Genomic DNA, 20,948 nt, shown 5'->3' on the forward strand with positions numbered 1-20,948 from the left:
GTCTGTCTGTCTGTCTGTCTGTCTGTCTCTCTGTCTCTCTGTGTCTCTCTCTCAGTGATATTGAAGGTAGTGGCCACGTTGCTGAAGAACTCGTCCCCCAGCGCTGAGCTCATGGAGGTGAGGAGACTTTTCCTCTCCGACATGATCAAACTGTTCAGCAACAGCCGGGAGAACCGACGGTAAGATATCACACACTCACGCACACGCACGCACGCACACGCACACACACACACACACACACACACACACACACACACACACACACACACACACACACACACACACACACACACACACACGGAGACAGACACGTTGTGCTTATGCACATTTTTTATTAAATCGATTTAAATTCTCACCAGTTTGAATCGATTTTAATCGATTTAGGATTAATCGTTACATGCTCACTGGTCTGTATTCCTGAGGCTGTTGTCTTGTGGTTGTGGTTTCATGGCGTGGTTCCATCCAGGTGCTTGCTGCAGTGCTCGGTGTGGCAGGACTGGATGTTCTCCCTGGGCTACATCAACCCCAAGAGCCCAGAGGAGCAGAAGATCACCGAGATGGTGTACAACATCTTCAGGATCCTGCTCTACCACGCCATCAAGTACGAGTGGGGCGGCTGGAGGGTCTGGGTGGACACCCTCTCCATCGCCCACTCTAAGGTGACCATCACACCATAACGGCACTGTTTCCCAATTTTTCTGTCCGTATAGGCGTTACATTTAGTTGGACTCGGTTACACAGATAAATATCGTGAAAATAGACGAACTAGTAGCTCACAACGCCTCACAATGTGAGGCGTTGCCATTTTATAGCATAGTTTGTTGGTTACTTTTGATGTAGTAGTGGTCTTATTATTATTATTATTATTATTATATTTGTTTTTTGGAGGTATTAAAAAATGTAATTGTCACTTTAGAAATGTGCTGCAGATACCCTGTATACAGTTATACTGTATGTTGGTTTGTTTGGGGTCCCAACCCCTAGTTTGGGAACCATTGCACTACAGTACGCGCATGAAGTGAGAACAAAAACAACACCATTACACCAAACAGGTTTCAAAGTAATGAAACATTATCTGTAGTTTTTCTGCTCTTTGGGGGGGGGGGCAGTGAAAGAAGGCAGTGAAATAAATATTCTAGCCAAAAGTTGGTGATGCACTCGAGGGTAAAGCATAGACACCTTGGTAGAAGACTGGTGTAGTTAGGAATTGACATCACTGAAACTCACAGGTGAGGTGTTTAGCTCCGCCCAGAAAAACTGCTCTCAGCAGGGCATTTCCTGTTGTTTACAGGCTCTTTAAGTAACGTTACCTTGAAATGGATCGCTGGCTCATTCAGAGAGATAAGTGTCACACGACAAGAGCATCTCTCTGAGTTGAAACAGGGACAAGAGAGACCGACGGAGCGGGAAGGTGGGGATGTTATTTCACCAGCACGCTGTCTGGTTTTATTCCCACGCACAGAGGAGAGGCTGAATGATTTATTAAGGTGAATCATGTGCTCTGCAGTGTTACAGTGGGAAGTCAAGGTTTCCTTCACACCGTTTTCTTTTGCTCCCAGAGGTTTTCATTTCAAGGACACTATAGCTGTTGACAGAAACACATTAACAGAGTGGCGACATAAGTGCCCGTCTGGACTGGAAATACTGTAGGAGGTGAAGAACTGACCGTTGAAACTACTTATAAGGAAAAGTTATATTGTCTGTTTGATTGCACTAGTATATAGGCTACCTATATCTATTTAGGTTAAATTAAATGTATTTAATTAAATAGAAATACTGTACTTTGGAGGGGACTCTTGGGACCGAAACTGACAAAAATACATTATGAATTAAGCACTTAAAGGAATATTTCACTTTGGGTCAATTGGGTCATGTTATCGTCTACTTTTGGGAGCACCCCAGACAGTTTTTAAGTTGCTTGATTCAGTATTTAGATATTTGATATTCATTTTATCAGACACGCCCCCTTCCTATACAAACCCATTGAAACTTCAAACTCCATTTTAACCATGTTAGATTCATCGGAAACACCTGTCCTTGGTTCTGGTGACTGATATTGTCCTTCTAATACTTGAGGAGAGCGTGTTTTTTCAATTACTTTTTTCATTTTTGAAAAATATTTTTTGGGGAAAATTAAAAAAATTAAATACAATAAAAAAATATTTTTTAAACCACGGCCCCCTCACGTATCAGGAGGGCAGGATGAGTCACCAGAACCAAGGACGGGTGTTTTTGATGAATACAAGTTTGAAGTTATAATAGGTTTGTATAGGAGGAGTGCGTGTCTGATAAAATGAATATCAAATATCTAAATACTGAATCAAGCAACTTAAAAACTGTCTGGGGGGCTCACAAAAGCCTGAGTAGATGATAAAATTACCCAATTAAAAAAAAAGAGTCAAATATCCCTTTAAGCCATAGGCCTTATTCAAATATAGTGAAAATGCAGCGCGACGCGTTGTGAGCTTGTATATCTGCTATTTTAACTTTTTGAACATTTCTGACAATTTCTGAAAGTGTACATCGTAATTTGTAGCTACTTTTGAATACTTGAGTATTTACTTGAGTGTTGTCCACCACTGCCTCCCAACGGCATGAAATACCAGTGAAATTGAACCGTTTTCCCTCCTCCTCAAACGGTGACTCAGCGGATGTTAGAAATCGATCGGTCAAAGCTCCCAGCGGCGTTGTGGGAAAGTAACCTTTAGTGAAAGTGTGGTTGGTTATTGACAACTGATCGGGCCCGCTGTGATTGAAACCTGTTACTGTGCGTGGCCTTAGGAGGCACCTCCACACTAACAGCGTGTTGATTTGTAGATATAATATTGATACAGCCGCTTAACACAAACTCAGGAAACGAGCCCCAGTGAGTTATAGATCAGTGGTTATTGACAGATACAGTGGTGGAAAAAGTACTCAAATGTTTTACTTAAGTAAAAGTATCAATACTGCAATGTAGAAGTACTCTGTTACAAGTAAAAGTCTGGTGTTCACAATTTACTTGAGTAAAGGTACAAAAGTATTGGTATCAAAATATATAAAGTACCAAAAGTAAAAGTACTGAACAACGCTCACAAGAACAACGCTCACAACACGTCGCGATGCGATTGTGAGTTTGTAGATCTTCTATTTTCAAATAGCCTAGGTATAAAATAGGGCTTAAGTGGTTAATGTATGTTTTATAATGTAATCTTCAAATTAATTGTAACTAAAGTTTTCAAATAATTGTACAATACTTGCCTCTGAGATGTAGTGGAGTAGAAGTAAAAGTATAGACAATTGGAAATACTCCAGTAAAGTAAAAGTACCTAAGAAAAGTACAGTACTTGAGTAAATGTACTTAGTTACTTCACACCACTGGACAGATATTGATTAGACTTCTCTCTAATTTGACCTACTATATACGAGGGCACATGAGGAATATACTGTACATGATAAAATCATACTGTTAACTGCCCGTTATTCAGGAATTCTTATTATTTATCTATTATTATTATTATTATTATTATTATTATTATTATTATTATTATTATTATTATTACTACTATACTACTACTACGTTTTATAGTACTGTGCCATAGTCATTCAGGTAACCTTGAAGGAACAGAAGGACTGCTGGGCTAAGACGTTATTGATTAGCTGATGCTGATTATAGCTTTCGTTTTCTCTCCATCATCTCGGTATAGCGTCTGTTGTTGTGTATAGGTGACCGCTGACCCTCCCCTCCCTTAAAGACATTTTAAGCATCCTACTGTTTCTAGGAGACCTGTGAAAACCCTTTTTTGTCAACATCGTTAACAGCTGTTTACACCTCTGGCAAATATAGACGACTGACGTCATTGACTAGCTTTCTGAGAGCTCTGATAGTGGCTACTGCACTATTATTGATTATCTTCAATTGCTTTTTCGACTAATCGAATAATCAAGAACCAATCAACTAATCTACAAGAAAAAAGTCTAATTGATATGTTATATACATTTGATTAGTCTAGTAAAAATAATTATCAAACAAAGCGTGCTTCTGGTATGGCTGTATGGCTACAAAAACATCATCATTATTTTACATATTGTGCTATTGTTTTATGAAACACAGTGGTGTAAAGTAACTAAGTACATATACTCAACTACTGTACTTAAGTACAATTTTGAGGTATTTGTACTTACTTGAGTATTTCAAATTTTCAATAATTTTACTTCTACTCCACTACATCTTAGAGGCAAATATTGTACTTTTACTCCACTACAATTATTTGAAAGATTTTGTTACTAGTTACTTTGTAGATTTTGATTATTATTACAAAACATACATTAACCACTTCAGCCCTATATGTTTACTAGAGAGCTGGAGAGACCCCTGTGACCGAACAAACGCTCTGTAGCAATGATTAACAGAATATAGTACTTTAACCTTTTTAACAAAAAACAAAAAAAATACAAAAAATATCACTTACCCTACCTTCAACCTTAAGCAAAAAAATGAAGTACTTTTTCCACCACTGTATGAAAGTGCGTGGGGGTCTCCTTTCACGCTGTTTCATAAAAATTGCATATTAGGACCTGGCCCAACAACATTTTTCAGTCGTGAGATATCCTATTTTTGCTTTAATCCACGTCCTGTCCAGGTGACCTACGAGGCCCACAAGGAGTACCTGGCCAAGATGTACGAGGAGTACCAGCGGCAGGAGGAGGAGAACATGAAGAAGGGCAAGAAGGGCTCCGTCTCCACCATCTCCGGCCTCTCGGCCACGCCGGGCGCCCCCGTGGTCAACGGCAACCTGGAGATCGACGACAACTCCCAGACGCAGACACCCGAGAGCGAGGCGGAGTACAGCGAAGGTGGCGCCGGCGCCATCACCGGAGACTCCTCCCGCAACCTGCTGGCCGACGGCACGGTGAAGCGGCCCGACGGGGAGAGCATCGCCCTCACGCCCGGGGAGCAGAGCGGCGCCGGCGCCCCCGCGGGGGTGAGGGTGGAGGTGCACGACCTGCTGGTGGACATCAAGGCGGAGAAGGTTTGCTTTGATTTTATTTATTTATTTACTTTTGGTTTAGTTTTTTTGTACCCCTTTTTCTCCCCGATTTAGTCGTTATGCCAATTGATTCCTCCCCCATACACATTTCTGTGTTGTCAGAAAAACTATAAATATATGGTACCCGATGCCTCCCTGCTTGGCACTCAGCATCAAGGGTCGGATTGGGGGTATGACCCTGTGACTAGGGTTCATTCAATGCAAATTATCGATAAATTCATTAATTGATAGTTGATAACCTTATCGATCGATTAATCGATTAATTGATAAGCGGCATTTTTTAGAACCAAAAGGAAAATTATTGAAAATGAGTGCAGAAACATAATTGCCTTGATGTATATAACATTAACGAGCATCAGCTGGACACAGACACCTCCCTTCTGCAGTGCTCTATGGAGTATGTCTCATTTCTCTCCAAAAGCCCTTGAATATGATGGAATACGATTAAGGATTACTGTGGTTATGGTAAAACTCACATTTGATATCACACACGCCATACCTGTAACTTTCACTAGCCCCAGAAAAGAAAAAAGTTAACCGGGTAAATTCTTAACGGCAATTAATCGATTATAGATTAATTGTTAACATACCCTACCTGTGACATACTGTACTAGCGTCATGTCCAGGGGGTGTACTTGTACATCAAGCACCATCATGCACCTCACGCCACAGAAACAGGAGATAGGCTCCTGACCCTACGGGCCACATGGAAGGCCACACTTACGTATACTTACTTTACTTACCACTTGATAGCTCATGTAATCTGGAGCATTTCTCTGTGGATCATGTCGTCCATACTTAAGGTGGAGGCCACAGAGGTGAAGCTGGACGACCTGGACCTGTCTCCAGAAGGCCTGGTGGTGGGAAGCGTGGTGGTGGTGGGAGGTGGAGGAGGAGGCGTAGTAGGAGGAGGAGGAGGTGGACTCGCAGGCGGCGTAGGGATGGAGAACGGACCCCTGGTGGAGGTGGACTCGCTCCTGGACAGCGCCTACTGCAGCGCCGTGGTCCAGAACCTGAACGGGAGCCTGGCGCCCACCAAGGAGGACGCGTCGGTGGGCGTAGGGGGCGTAGCGGGCATGGTGTCCAGCCTGTCGGGGCTGTCGGGGGTCAGTCTGGAGGACGACGGCAACATGGGACCCCTCATCACCCTGGCCGACGAGAAGGACAGCGTCCCCAGCAACAACGGATTCCTCTTCAGCAAGGTACGGACTGATGGATGTCTAGTATACTGACAGTCCATACAGCAAAGGAATATACACAGACATTTATATATCATTGCTGTCGGGCAGAAACCTCTTATCTCCATATTTTAACTTTTTGTGTTTTTTCGTAAATTAACGCCCTGCTTGATCTGCTACAGCGTCACACAGAGCTTTACCGACTAAGCTATCCAGACATGTGTCTTGGATGTTCTCTAATTCAGACACAAAGGCCTTACATAGCAGAGCTACATCTAGGCCGTGTGTCCCCACAGACTGAAAAAAAAGAAAGAAAAAGCTCTGACCTCCTTTTAGCTCCAAACACTGACCTGTTATTCAACTGAATAATTAGCATTAGCATCAATATTTTACAGTACTGTGACCTTTTATCAAGCGTGAGCATTAGCATCAAATATTACATTACTGTGACCGTTTTTATAGGTCTTTAGACTAGACATGCATCGTGTATTATTTAATGCCACATTTTATTATATTTTGTTTGTATGTCTTTATTTCTATTATGCTATGATGTGTTCCAGGGGGTCAAAAGTAGTTAATATATATAGCATCACAATCATTTTAACCGCATTATCCATTTATATGTTGGCTGTTGAAAAAAATTGCAGATCTACAAGCTCACAGTGAGCGAGCTTGTACATCTGCTATTTTTGAACATTTTTGAAAAATTTGGAAAGTGTTTGAAAAGTTTTTAATAATTTTGCTTTTTTTAAATGTTATTTACATAAATCTTCTCTTCTGGGGGTCCCTGGCACAAAACCTTTTCAGATGAGGGGGTCCGTGGCCAAATACATGTCAATTTAGCGGTCCTCGACATGAAAAAGTTTGAGAACTGCCCTACAGAGCAAACAAGCAGGTCCAAATCCCCCCCAAAAAATATAATCATGATATGTATTTGAATTAATTCCGAATATACCAACGCTTAATTTCCAAAGGTGGACGAGAAGCTTCTTCCAGCGCTGGCGGCCACAGACCCTCTGGTTCTCCCCAGCCCATCAGGGGACCAGCAGCAGCAGCAGCCCACCCCGTCATCCGGCCCGGTCCCAGCCTCCTCCATCAGCGCCAGCGACGACCTCAGCCTCCTGGCCCACATGACCAGCTGCGGCTCCGACCTGACCCACCCGGCACAGAGCCACCCGGAGCTCCCGGAGGACAGCGATCCCTTCAAGATCCAGAGCCCTCTGGCCGACATCAGCTCCATAGCCGAGGCCGAGGCCCTGAAGGCCCAGGCCATGCAGGCCCACCAGGCCCAGAGCCAGGCCCAGTACCCCGAGGGAGAGGGGGGGGCTCCGTCCGGGGCAGAGGGGGAGGTCAAGGCCGGAGGAGGCGACACGGCCAGCACCACCTCCGACACGGAGAGGTCCGACGACGGCAAGGAGAAGGACATCAAGAAGATTCAGACCACCGCCACGACACAGGTGTGTGTGTGTGTGTGTGTGTGTGTGTGTGTGTGTGTGTGCGTGTGCGTGTGCGTGTGCGTGTGCGTGTGCGGGTGTGTGTGTGTGTGTGTGTGTGTGTGTGTGTGTGTGTGTGTGTGTGTGTGTGTGCGTGCGTGCGTGCGGACATATACCCAACAGAGACGATAGTAGAATTTGAGAAATAGAGAAGTGGTTGTTTTATGGTGAATTCCTTGTGGAGCAGATTTTTCCTTTCCTTTAGGTTTAGGGGTAATAATGGCAAAAAACAAACATATATTTTTTTCATCCTAAAATGTTTATGTCCTCACGAGTATAGTAAAACAAACACTGTATGTGTGTGTGTGTTTGTCTATGTGTGTTGATTAATTTGATAGTGTACAAAGCTGCTGCATGTTTATGTTTACCATGGGCAGTTAATTCACTATAGCCTAGTTAGAGCCATCTGCATGTCCTGATTAGGAGTTGCGATGGTGAGATGCCTAAAATCTAAAAGGCAAACAGCATCTCATCCTCGTCCAAAAAAATGATCAGGCAGGACATTTTAAGGTGACTCTCCACCAAACAGATTACTTCAGACTACAACAGACTACAAGAGGCCGTCTGTTGGCAGAAGTTGGCATTTAGTTTTGGAAAACAAGCCTAAATAAGCAACTACACTTTAGAAACACCAAGTACCAAGTACCAATTTTTACAAGCAACTTTACAGAAAAAGATGCCCAAAGTTGCTTATAACTCTTTCACTGCCAGAGTATATACATTAATAAACTGCCACACTGCCAGCGTTTTCGTGTTTTTTAACCTTTTCAACTGGTCACAGAAGGTTTTGATCATTATGATCTATCATCGGACCATGTGTAAACAAACAAATAGTATCAGAAGCCAATAAACAGGAAGTGGACGGAGGCGGAAATCTTCGGATGACGTTATTTCCGTATCCGTGTGAGTTAAAAGTGAAAGTGGTCACTCGGGTGACAGAGAACAGCGCTATCTTTTATAAAACCACTAAAAAATAATTGGACGGGAATTCCTGTCCGTGGCAATGAAAGCCTTGGCAGAATCGGGAATTCCCGTCCGAATTCCCGTGGCAATGAAAGAGATAATAAGCCGACATGGCAACACTGTTGTGACTGTATGACTGATAGTGTGATTGAGTTCTTGTTGTCCTAGTCTAGTCTTCTTTGTCTTGTCTCTTTCTTTTCTCTTTGCGCTCCGGGCCAATGTAATAACTGGATGGGGGGGGGGGGGGGGGCGCACTACAAATACCCAACCTATGAACTTATGAACATCATATTCTCTTTCGCTTATTACCCCTCTCTCTCTCTCTCTCTCCTTGCGTCTATAAGGCCCTCCATGGTCGCAGCGTGGCGGCACAGTTGGAGCGTGACCTCCGCGTGGACCTGGGCTTCCGGGGGATGCCCATGACAGAGGAGCAACGGCGGCAGTTCAGCCCCGGGCCGCGCACCACCATGTTCCGCATCCCGGAGTTCAAGTGGTCGCCCATGCACCAGAGGCTGCTCACCGACCTGCTGTTCGCCCTGGAGACCGACGTGCACGTGTGGAGGAGGTGGGCTGAGCGAGCGAGCGAGATAGAGAGGGAGAGAGGGAGCGAGACATTGTTGATTTTGTCGACTAAAACTATGACGAAAAATGTTCATCGACTACCTTTTTTCACTGACGAAAACTAAATAAAAACTAAAAATTTATTTAGTTTTATTAGCAATTTTTTATACGTTTTGCTATGTTTTATAAGTTTCGTATAAGCTACGATGACTAAAACTAAATATATCTTTCGTTTTTCGTCAACAAATAAAAACTAGACTAACATGTTAGGGAGGGACGAGTGGAGAAGAGATCCAGTAGAACTAAAAGACAATTCATTTTATGTTTGGTTGCACTCAGGTGTTGTGCTCTGAAAATAGCAGATCGGCTATTTTCGGCATTCAACCAAGTGTAAAATCAGCCATTACGACGTCATCAATTTTCATCATTCATCATCATTTTTTGTTGACTAAATGAACTGTAGATTTAGTCGACTTATCTTATGATATTTTGTCAAATAAAACTAGACTAACAGTAAAACATTTCAGATGACTAAATGGAATTTGATTCAAAAGACTATGATTAAAACTGAATCAATCACTGGTCAAAATCAACACTAGAGCCAGATACAAATCGTCTGTCGGGCAGAAACTCCATATCTCTATATATATATATATATATATATATATTATTATTTTTTAGCATCACACGAAAGCATCAAAAATAGCAGATCCGCAAGCTCGAAACGCGGCGCGAGCTCGAACGCGTTTTGAGCTTGTCGATCTGCTACTTTTGCTGTTTTTGAATTTGAATCTTGAAAAGTAACAGTTTTGAACATACTGTATGAGGTTTCCACCCGACAGAGACGAAATGCAGTTTAGATTAGTTTTAGATTTGTTTAATCGAATATTGCACAAGAGGGTGCCCTATAACCACAATTATTGGCACATTGATGCTTATGGAACTCGGTACCTCGTTCCTGACTGCAGCACTGTCGTGCCAATAAGCAAGGGACGATTGACGGGTTGCCAGTCATTATTGATGAATAAATCCCGACAGGGTGATTAGGCACCGACGCACAACAGAGGTGCCTAATCACCTCGGAAGGGATTTATTTCTCAATAATGACCGGCGACCCGTCAATTATCCCGCTTATTACACGGCTACTTGTGTAAATTGACCCAAAGGTAACAACAAAACGAAGTATTTCCTTGCTTACGGCAATGGAAGTATTCCATAAGTGTTGCGCTGGGCGGACACGGTCGCCTCGGAAAACAAGGAGGTGTTCAGTGGTGGAAAGTAACTAAGTACATTTACTTAAGTACTGTACTTAAGTACAATTCTGAGGTATTTGTACTTTACTTGAGTATTTCCAATTTCCAATACTTTTACTTCTACTCCACTACATCTCAGAGGCAAATATTGTACTTTTACTCCACTACATTTACTTGAAAACTTTAGTTACTAGTTACTTTTCAGATATAAATTATGATATAATGAAACATACATTAACCACTTTAGCCCTATTTTTTACCTAGGCTATTTGAAAATAGCCGATCTACAAGCTCACAACGTGTCGCATCGCGACGCGTTGTGAGCTTGTAGATCTGCTATTTTCAAATATTTAGTACTTTTACTTTTGGTACTTTAAGTACATTTTGATGCCAATACTTTTGTACTTTTACTCAAGTACATTTTTTATTCTGGACTTTTACTTGTAACAGAGTATTTTTATATTGCAGTATTGATACTTTTACTTAAGTAAAGAATTTGAGTACTTTTTCCACCACTGGAGGTGTTGATCAAATAGAATACATTTTCGGTTACTGCTTTGTCTATTTCTCACTTCAAATGTTTTCAAAAACATTCTTGAGAGCAACGTTTAGCTGTAAATGACATTGTGCGTTTGTTTACATGGCTGTCATGTTGGATACGGCACAAAATCAAGCAGCACAGATTGATATGAGTAGGTGCTCTGAGCCTTTGATTTGACAGCAGTCTGTTATTGAGCTCAGAAGTCATTATCAAGAAATAACACACCGCTGAAAAAGGCGTGTAAAGCACACCCTCTCGTGTGATATTGCTATGATTGCAGCATTATGTTGTGTTGTTGCACTGCTGTTGTTTCAGTCCGTTGTGGAGTTGTTGCATTGTTGTGATCCTAGACAGTGACCAGCCAAATCAGATTCCCGGCATGCAGTGGTGGAAAAAGTACTCAAATTCTTTACTTAAGTAAAAGTACCAATACTGCAATATAAAAATACTCTGTTACAAGTAAAAGTCCAGAATTCCAAATTTACTTGAGTAAAAGTACAAAAGTATTGGCATCAAAATGTACTTAAAGTACCAAAAGTAAAAGTACTAAATATTTGAAAATAGCAGATCTACAAGCTCACAACGCGTCGCGATGCGACGCGTTGTGAGCTTGTAGATCGGCTATTTTCAAATAGCCTGGGTATAAAATAGGGTTAAAGTGGTTAATGTATGTTTCATTATATCATAGTTTATATCTGAAAAGTAACTAGTAACTAAAGTTTTCTAATAAATGTAGTGGAGTAAAAGTACAATATTTGCCTCTGAGATGTAGTGGAGTAGAAGTAAAAGTATTGGAAATTGGAAATACTCAAGTAAAGTACAAATACCTCAAAATTGTACTTAAGTACAGTACTTGAGTAAATGTACTTAGTTACTTTCCACCACTGCCGGCATGTACGAATGCGTTTACTGTCAGTAAACTCCGGACACATTGCACACATGCAACAGGTTATATCGAGGTTGTATATTATTGTCAAAGTGGAGAGTATATTGAATATCTCTGCTGTCGGGCAGAAAGCAGCTATGTCCAAAATATTAACTTTTTCGGAAATGAAAATAAAAACGTGTTTTTATTGCAACAAACTAAGTTGGTATTGTGACTTTATACATTGTCAGATACTTGCATGTGTCATTATATTATCATCACTTTACCCAAATACAGCTCAAGTGGAGTTAGGAGGTTTTTGACCATTAATGTGGCGATAGTTGTTATGTCCATCATTTATTAGAATGACAAAGTCCATACCTGAGTTGGAGTTAAGTGGTTTGACCGACTCCAATGGAGTTTAGTCAGAGGCGCTTTTATTTTTTTCAACAATATATTTATTGATGTTCTTTTTCCACTCAACATCAACATTACATTACATTTAAACATTACAAGACAATCACAACAGAGGCGCTTTTTAATACTTTTCCTTGGTTCAATATCTGTAAAACACACACACACACACACACACACACACACACACACACACAGACGTAAAGGGTGTTCAATGGCATTGATTTATTAAAGAAAAGAAAATGGTTGATAAACAGAGATAGGAGGTTTGCGCCAGACAGCGACAATATATTATAGTTGAAGCTGAAGGGTATACTGAATATGCTCAACAAAGGACAGCAGTATGAATAACCTCACAACAAGGACAGGAAAGGACAATCAAACCTAAACTGTTCTTTCTTTCTTTCTCCTCAGCCACTCCACCAAGTCGGTGATGGACTTTGTGAACAGCAACGAGAACATCATCTTCGTCCACAACACCATCCATCTCATCTCCCAGATGGTGGACAACATCATCATCGCCTGCGGAGGCATCCTGCCTCTCCTGTCCGCCGCCACCTCCCCCTCTGTAAGTGGCTCTGCTCTGCCCCCCTGTGGTGGGAGGGGGCGAACTAAACTGCAGCTCGAACCGCCCGCCCGGTTAACGTCTTAAGCCCTATATTTCTGTTGCACAGCGAACATTCGCCGATCCACAAGCTCACAATGCGTCGCAACGGGTTGCGTTGTGAGCTTGTAGATCGGCGACCTTAGAAATATTTTGACCAAGGCATGAGAATGCGAAAGAAACTCAGACCAGATGAACATCGCGTTCTCAATCAATGCAGAGTTGATCTGACAGAATACAAGAACGTTCGCCCCAAAACACGCTTGCCCCGGGTCAAATCCGGCAACCTCGGAACGGTCGCCACCAGGTATTCCTAAATGTAACCTTAGTAAAACTATGCCTAAACCTAACCTTATTCCTAAACTTAACCTCAGTAAAACTATGCCTAAACCTAACCTTATTCCTAAACTTAACCTCAGTAAAACTATGCCTAAACCTAACCTTATTCCTAAACTTAACCTCAGTAAAACTATGCCTAACGTTAAACTTATTCCTAACCTTATCCTCAGTAAAGCTACGCCTAACCCTAAACTTAATCCTCACCTTAACCTCAGTAAAACTATGCCTAACCCTAAACGTATTCCTAACCTTAACCTCAGTAAAGCTATGCCTAACCCTAAACTTATTCCTAACATTAACCTCAGTAAAACAAATACAAGAATACAAGAACCGCTGGGGGCGAGCGATCCGCAAAAAAAAATGGGGGCGAGTGTGTTTTGGGGCGAGTCTTCCAGTTACCATCTGACATGATTGGGTAGGTTTAAGAAGTCTTTGCTTTCGTCATATTTCATAGATTTCTGTCTCACCAAAAATCCATCCAATCATGATCAGATCCAGCTCGCAATTTAATTGATTTTTATTTATTGACTAACTCGACAAGGTTTGCATATTTTGGCCATTAGTATAAATGAAGGGGTAATCTAATTAAACTTCTCTGACAGCCTACTTGGTTCCTCTCATCTGTATATCTTTATAACAGTCAAATTAACACTGCTATTAGTTGTGATATGACTCTGAAAGTTTCATTTTACCTTACCATATTTTAGTCTCTTTTCTAACCCGTCAGTTAATTAATGATCTTTTTACTTTGAGAATGTTGTTTAATTTAACCACCTTCCTTTTTTTCTTTTTTCTCTCTGTGTTACCTGTGTTATTCTGTTTTCTTGTCTTTTTTTGCGTCTGTTTTTGTCTGTTTGTTGTTGTTGTTGTTGTTGTTTGCATGTGCAGAGTTCTAAGAGTAATGCCAACACTGTAAGTTGTGGTTTCTTCCTCTCGCTCACGTTGTCTTTCTGTCTTTGCTACTAAAACTCTGCACTGGTTTCTTTGCCATTGTGACAGTGACACTAACCCTTGCTTGTGTGACATCCATAGTGTTTCTATGCGTCATTGTGTTCCTTTGCAGCTAATTAAAGGGGTATTTCACTTTCAAACATGTTTGGGGTCATTTGAATGTTTACTTTGGCTTTTGTGAGAACCCCAGACAGTTTTTTTTAATTTCTTTATTTTATTTTTTTCATTTCCCCCAAAAATGTATACAAAAAATAAAGGAGAAAATTATTGAAAAAACACGCCCCCTCACGCATTAGAAGGTCAGAACCAAGGACAGCTGTTTTCAATGAATCTATCATGGTTAAAATGGAGTTTGAAGTTACAATGGGTTTTGTATAGGAAGGGTGCTGTCTGATGAATATCAAATATCTAAATACTGAATCAAGCAACTTAAAAAGTGTCTTGGGTGAAACACAAAAGCCAGAGTAGACGTCAAATTGACCCCAAACATGTTTTGAAGTGAAATATCCCTTTAATGCAATTCAATACACTCAATTAATATGCATACAGACTACAAAACATTCCCTCTTTATTGATCGTGTCTCTCTAGCCAATATATACCAGCTGGTGTAATAATGTACGTTTGTGATATAAAAATGCAGCATGGCATTATTATGATAACTGTTCATCGTCAGTCTACATTTGCCAGGGAAACGTGTATTAAAAGGGGGACGGAGTAGACCGAAAGACAGAGAATGGTCGAAACGGTAAAATCTGCATCTGTGTTAATTTATCCCTTTCCATATGTACCCTCGTTTGGTTATATATTACAGTACCTTTGCTCTGTCTTGGCCCTCATTTAGTGTTTCGTAATCTGTTAATATGCATCTGATTATAATTTGGGTAATCCCATGAGTGTCTACAGAGAACATTCGAACAGAAACACCAAACAGACCACGACAAAAAAACTCAACAAACACAGGAAGAAGCTAGTCACTTCCTCATTGCCGGGACCCTAGCGTTGTGTTGGGGGAGCGGCGGACTGCTTGTTTTGTAACATCCAACATCCCTGTATACAGGCCTTGATTGGCGTTAAAGGTTTCATGACGTGCTGGTTTACAAAACATCAAAACAGTCTTTATCATGGTACTTCAAATGTGTATGACATCACAGAGGCTGAAGAGCATTATTTTACTCGTAAAACGCTCTTTGGAAATATGCAGAGCACAACACATGTCACGGGTAAGCTTGAAAAAGACATTAAAGGAGAATTTCGCCCTAGGCGTTTTCTTACCATTATTTGAGGTTCTTAACTCATCATAAGGGTGATCCAGGACCCCCAGTTCATAACGAGCGATGTTCTCCATTTCGGGGACCCCCTCCACCACAGCAGCTCAGAACGGTAGTGTTTAGTGCTTGGCTAAATCCGCTTATTTCTGTCGCTCGAAAATATTTTTTTCTTGTATATATCTGTCGTGTGTGGACCGTCTGATGTCGGTGCAGTGTTATTGCTACCGCGCGCCGCCATTACAGTTTACAAATCCGATTTACTGAAATCACGTTTGAAATCTCGTCTCGCGATGCTTCCGCCCGCACTCTTATGATGAGTTAACAACCTCAAATAATGGTAAGAAAACGCCTACGGTGAAATTCCCCTTTAACCAAACAAAAAACTAAACAAGGAGCGGGTCTTTAAGTTAACACTGAGGGTTTTACTGTGTAGAGAGGACGTAGTGTAAGGAAAGAGCATAATGAGAGGAAAACGGCGAGGGAGGCTCCTCTATATAAGCTCATTGGTTTAAAGACGTTTGATGACGCTGCTGAAGGGAATGGGAGGGGTTCAACCATGTCCTAAGCCTGTCCCCTTCTGTATCGACATCCAAAAGAAGGAGGCAGGAGGAGCTGGACCCCCGAGGGGGTCAAAGGGCGAGGAGGTGACCCCAGTGCCTGGGGGAGGAGGCGCGGGGGGAGGAGAGGTGGGTAAAAAGAAGAACCCTCGGTTATCCCCTAATGTTAATCACCAGAAAGAGCTAAAGCGCACCAACCCCCCCAAATCCCTTCTTGTCCCTCACCTCACCCCACTGTGTGTGTCTTTACACTCTATACCCACACACTGTTTGTGCACAAGTTCTCTTTCCTCCTCATGGAGCTGCTAGAAGTTTGCACTTTGCCTTTCCTCTTCTTCACACTCCGACTTCCTCACATCCTTACCTTGGTCTATAAAGGACACAGAGAACGCTAACAACAGTAGTGGTTCACTCGAAGGTCTTAACAACCTAGCCTGGTTCCAGACCATAGACCCCGCCCACTCTCCGAGTGAACTGCCCCTCTTGGTCTGGTGTTGTAATGTAAACCTAGGATTGTATTCGGTACAAAAATGTATTGTCCAATGAGAGTCGGAGGTGGGGGTGGGTCTAACGACAAGCCAATCAGTGCCACAGGCCGTCCTTAAGCTGTGCGATGACGTCAGATGTAGGCGGATCCGTGGATCTCTTGTGATTGGTTTAGGGAAATTCGAATCCCCTCCCCCTTGTAACCGCCTACACTGGAGCCAATGTCAGACTGAAGCTCCACGCAGCTTCAGTCTGATGATCAGGCTACCTGCTGCACACTGGATCCAAATTTAAAAAACGCGGGCATAGAATGAAAATTTGGTTATATGGCCATTTAGGTCGGTATACGCACACGAGAGTACTAGTCTGCGCCAGTGTCTTCTAATCTAACTCCACGTTGTTGCCACCAAACCACTTTGCCTGTTAACCGCTCCCACCACCACCAAGGCCTTGAGTCCATCCTGCTACCACCTGCTCTCCCACTGTACCCATTACCTGTGTGCCATCAGGCTGTCCGTCCATCCGCCCGCCCGCCCGTCCGTCCGTCCGTACTTCCTGTGTGTCGTTCAAAGCACTTCCATTTTGCCCCTGTTTCACCATACACGTATGGCGAAACCGTTCACTTACCAGCATGCTAACCGAACGAAGGCTGCTCTTCCGTATGACATGATGAAACGATGGCACGTGACCCCAAAACCTCAGCTGCATTAGCATCTCTCTTAAGACACTTTTAGTCGCTTCTGTCGCAACCACAGAGAGAGCCCCGCCACTACCTTACCTTCCATCTCCTTTTCTTCGATGAGGAGAGCATGGATGCATCTCAGTGTGTCAGCGGCGTGCACGCTCTCGGCGCGCGTGTGTGTGGTAGCTACAGTAGCAAGAGCGATTTGACAGTGCCTGATCCCCTCCCCTTCCTTCACCCTGTTCCCCCACACAGACGGAGCTGGAGAACATCGAGGCGACGCAGGGCATGTCCTCGGAGACGGCGGTCACCTTCCTCTCTCGTCTCATGGCCATGGTGGACGTGTTGGTGTTCGCCAGCTCCCTCAACTTCAGCGAGATCGAGGCGGAGAAGAACATGTCCTCCGGCGGGCTGATGAGGCAATGCCTCCGACTGGGTATGTGTGAGTTTGACTTTTTTTATTATTCTTTATTAAACACCAGAACCATGACCTTTTTACACCTGGCATGAACATGTGTCCCCGGCTGGTCGCGTTCTACTGTAGCAGTGAAACAACACAGAACATTTGAGGTAGTGAACGAAATGAGGACAGATTGACTGACCCCACACCACACCGCCCCCTGCTGTCCTACAAAGCCAAAGAGCAGTTTTTCGACAAACTGACGTATTTGTTTTGTCTCAAAATTCTAATTAGCCTTCATTATTTTGAGGGATAGACAATTATGTGAAGAAATTATTGTAATGTCACTTATTTACCAATAAACCATTTGGCTGGCCAATTGAAACACATTAAAAACCCTTTTTATCAGTTTAATTATTTGCATAGTTACTGCTGTGGCTTTATAGGGCTAGCCCGGGTTGGTCGCAGATGCTTTATTACAACTTACTTAGCAAAGTGTAAATGCATCTCCTACATGCATGCTAACGTTATACACACACAAAATGCACAACAATGTACACACACCTTTGACAATCATTGTGTACTGTAAGTCAGTGCATGTGGGCCAGCGATGCATTTTAATGGCAGGTGTAAATGTGAGCTGACTAAATAAATGATAACATCTGGACTGAATGTGGATGCAAGGTGCATGTTATCATCACCATGGTGTAGATTATACTACTGGAGGCAGACTCAGGAGGCATAGAAGGTTTGATTTGTAAATGAAAAATATAAGTATAAAATGTTGTCTCTGTCGGGTCCAAAACAGTTACTTTTCAGGATCCAAATTCAAAAACAGCAAAAGTAGCAGATCGACGAGCCCTAAACGTGTCGCTTCGAGCTTGTAGATCTGCTACTTTTGATGCTTTTATGTGACGCTGTAGTATGATTCAAGTGGCCCGTTAATTTACCCCAAAACACCTCACAAAGTTTTATTTAATTCAGTCTGACCAGAAGCAGAGATAAAACATAAACTGAATAACCTTATATCAAAAGCAGAGCAATTTTAGATCGATATTACATTTTTACAGGCCTGTTTTATTAGGAGCTTCAGAGAATATTGGCTCCAGAGTCAGCTGTCTGTAGAAATCGCGAGTGCCTGTTTGTTGTCCCATGCTCCTAACAAGCAGACCAAACAACGTGTCAGAAATCTGTCAAAAAGCCAATAACCGGAGAGTTGAGAGTAAACAGAGAAAAACAAATACATGAATTAAAAATTAGCTGTGATTTCATGACAGTTTTGTCACCACAGTCACTTTTCCTAATCAGGAAAATCACAGAGCTGTTAAATGTTTACGCCGTAGCTCCTAGGGGGGGCGAGCGAGCCGTCAAGGACTGTGTGTGTGTGTGTGTGTGTGTGTGTGTGTGTGTGTGTGTGTGTGTGTGTGTGTGTGTGTGTGTGTGTGTGTGTGTGTGTGTGTGTGTGTGTGTGTGTGTGTGTGTGTGTGTGTGTGTGTGTGTGTGTGTGTACAGTATGGAATTAATTAGATTAAAACTAAAAAAAATACACAGTCAATCCACCCACTCTGCACTAGTCGTTGCTGAAAACAAGAACGCTCGCCCAAAACCACGCTTGCCCCGGGTCAAATCCGGCGACATCGGCACCAGGTACTCATAAACGTAACCTCAGTGAAACTATGCCTAAACCTAGCCTTATTCCTAAAACTATGCCTAAACCTAACCTTATCCCTAAACTTAACCTCAGTAAAACTATGTCTAAACCCAAATGTATTCCTAAACTTAACCTCAGTAAAACTATGCCTAAACCTACATTTATTCCTAACCTTAACCTCAGTAAAAGGTATATTTTGGGGGCGAGCATTTCGGTCACCTCATCGCTCTATAGTCTGATGGCTGATAGATCCAAACAATGAAAAGAGAACCTGTGCGTGGCCCTATATCTGGATGGGTAAAAAAACACAAGTGGGTTATTGCCAGAAAAGGCTGCACAATGTATTTAGGCAGCTGCTCATATCACACAGCACCACGGGGTGAGAGAGAGTGAGAGACAGACACACAGCGAGAGAGAGAGAGTCATTTATCTTTCCATTCCCACAAAAATATACAGAGAAAGCATAACTGTGAATGGTGATTAATCATGATTAATTTATTAATTATTAATCTGTGATTAATCTGATCAAATATTTTTGTATCGTTTGACAGCCCTCGAATTTGATAAAAAGACATTGTGAGGACCATTTTCCTGGTCCTCACTAGAGAAATGGTTGTTTTTATATAGTTATATATGTAATAGAATTAAAAAAATATTAAAATTAGGAAAAGATTCAGCCTGGGGTTGGGATGGATTAGGCATTTAGGGGTTGGAGCTATGCCGGATTTACACTTGTGTGTCATGCAGGAAAAATAGCACATTTGCTATTTTCTACAGAGGCAAGATGCAAAGAGGTAAGAGGACATTGTATATAGTACATCTAAAATCACAGAATGTACTATTATTGATCATCAGACCATAGTTTCCCAATATGAACCAAAACCTTTGTAGACCTAAAGCTCGATGGCTCAACCCTGAGTCTGCCTTTGTTTGTCTACGGCTTGCTATAACGTTGCTGTCGGGCAGAAACCGCCTATCTCCATATTTTAACTTTTTGTGTTCTTTCTTAAATGAAAGCCCTACTTGATCATACTACAGCATAGTAAACAAAGGCCCGTGTTCGGGGGAGGGTGCTATTTGTCACTGTTAGGGGTGTGGGAAAAAATCGATTCTAATATGAATCGCGATTCTCATGTTGGATATTACATCTATTATTCTTTTTATATATATATATATATATTTTTTTTTTCCCCAGTATTTTTGTATAATGACATTTTTGAGAAGTGGCAGGTTCTGGGCTGAATCGGGGGAAAAAATCTATTTTGAATCGGGAAAAAAAACGAGAATTGTTTTTAATCTAATCTTTTTATTACTTTGAATCGGAAAAAAAACGTTTTTGAATCGAGAATCGTTTGTTTTAAAACAAATCGAAACACTATGTAATCATACGGGCGCGGGCGCGGCACCTGTCAGCGGGGAGTGTTGGGCGGGAGGAGTAGGACGAAAGCTCTACAACACCATCCTGGTGGGGGCTCCTCGCTGGCAGGTGAGCCAGTAGGATACAACAGCAGTGACAACACACAGAAAGGAATTAATTGGCATAACGACATGTTGAAAGCTTTTCCGGCTCCCTTGGGGCATGTTGCATTACAAGTGAAGTGTTAATGTCATTCACCTGAAGTGTTTCTGCTAATTGGCCTGAGCCCAAAGTAGTTAGCATTGAGCTCATTCTTCCACTAGCACAGTGGTTCACAAACAATGAATGGGCTCG

General features: G+C 42.2%; 1 protein-coding gene across 1 annotated transcript in view; it reads left to right on the plus strand.

The window, feature by feature from the left end:
• Window positions 1-20,948, plus strand: part of LOC308089988 (neurobeachin-like) — a gene marked incomplete at both ends in the record, with an annotated part of 234,794 nt that overhangs the window by 153,432 nt on the left and 60,414 nt on the right. The window contains 10 exon segments of the mRNA XM_080434989.1: window positions 56-179; window positions 467-659; window positions 4,623-5,012; window positions 5,834-6,232; window positions 7,183-7,665; window positions 9,009-9,229; window positions 12,713-12,866; window positions 14,130-14,153; window positions 16,061-16,147; window positions 17,442-17,622. Coding sequence (XP_080291115.1) covers window positions 56-179; window positions 467-659; window positions 4,623-5,012; window positions 5,834-6,232; window positions 7,183-7,665; window positions 9,009-9,229; window positions 12,713-12,866; window positions 14,130-14,153; window positions 16,061-16,147; window positions 17,442-17,622 — 2,256 coding nt within the window.

This window comes from Gymnoscopelus braueri (assembly GCF_963280865.1).
Source record: "Gymnoscopelus braueri genome assembly, chromosome: 8".
NCBI classification, from domain to species: Eukaryota; Metazoa; Chordata; class Actinopteri; order Myctophiformes; family Myctophidae; genus Gymnoscopelus; species Gymnoscopelus braueri.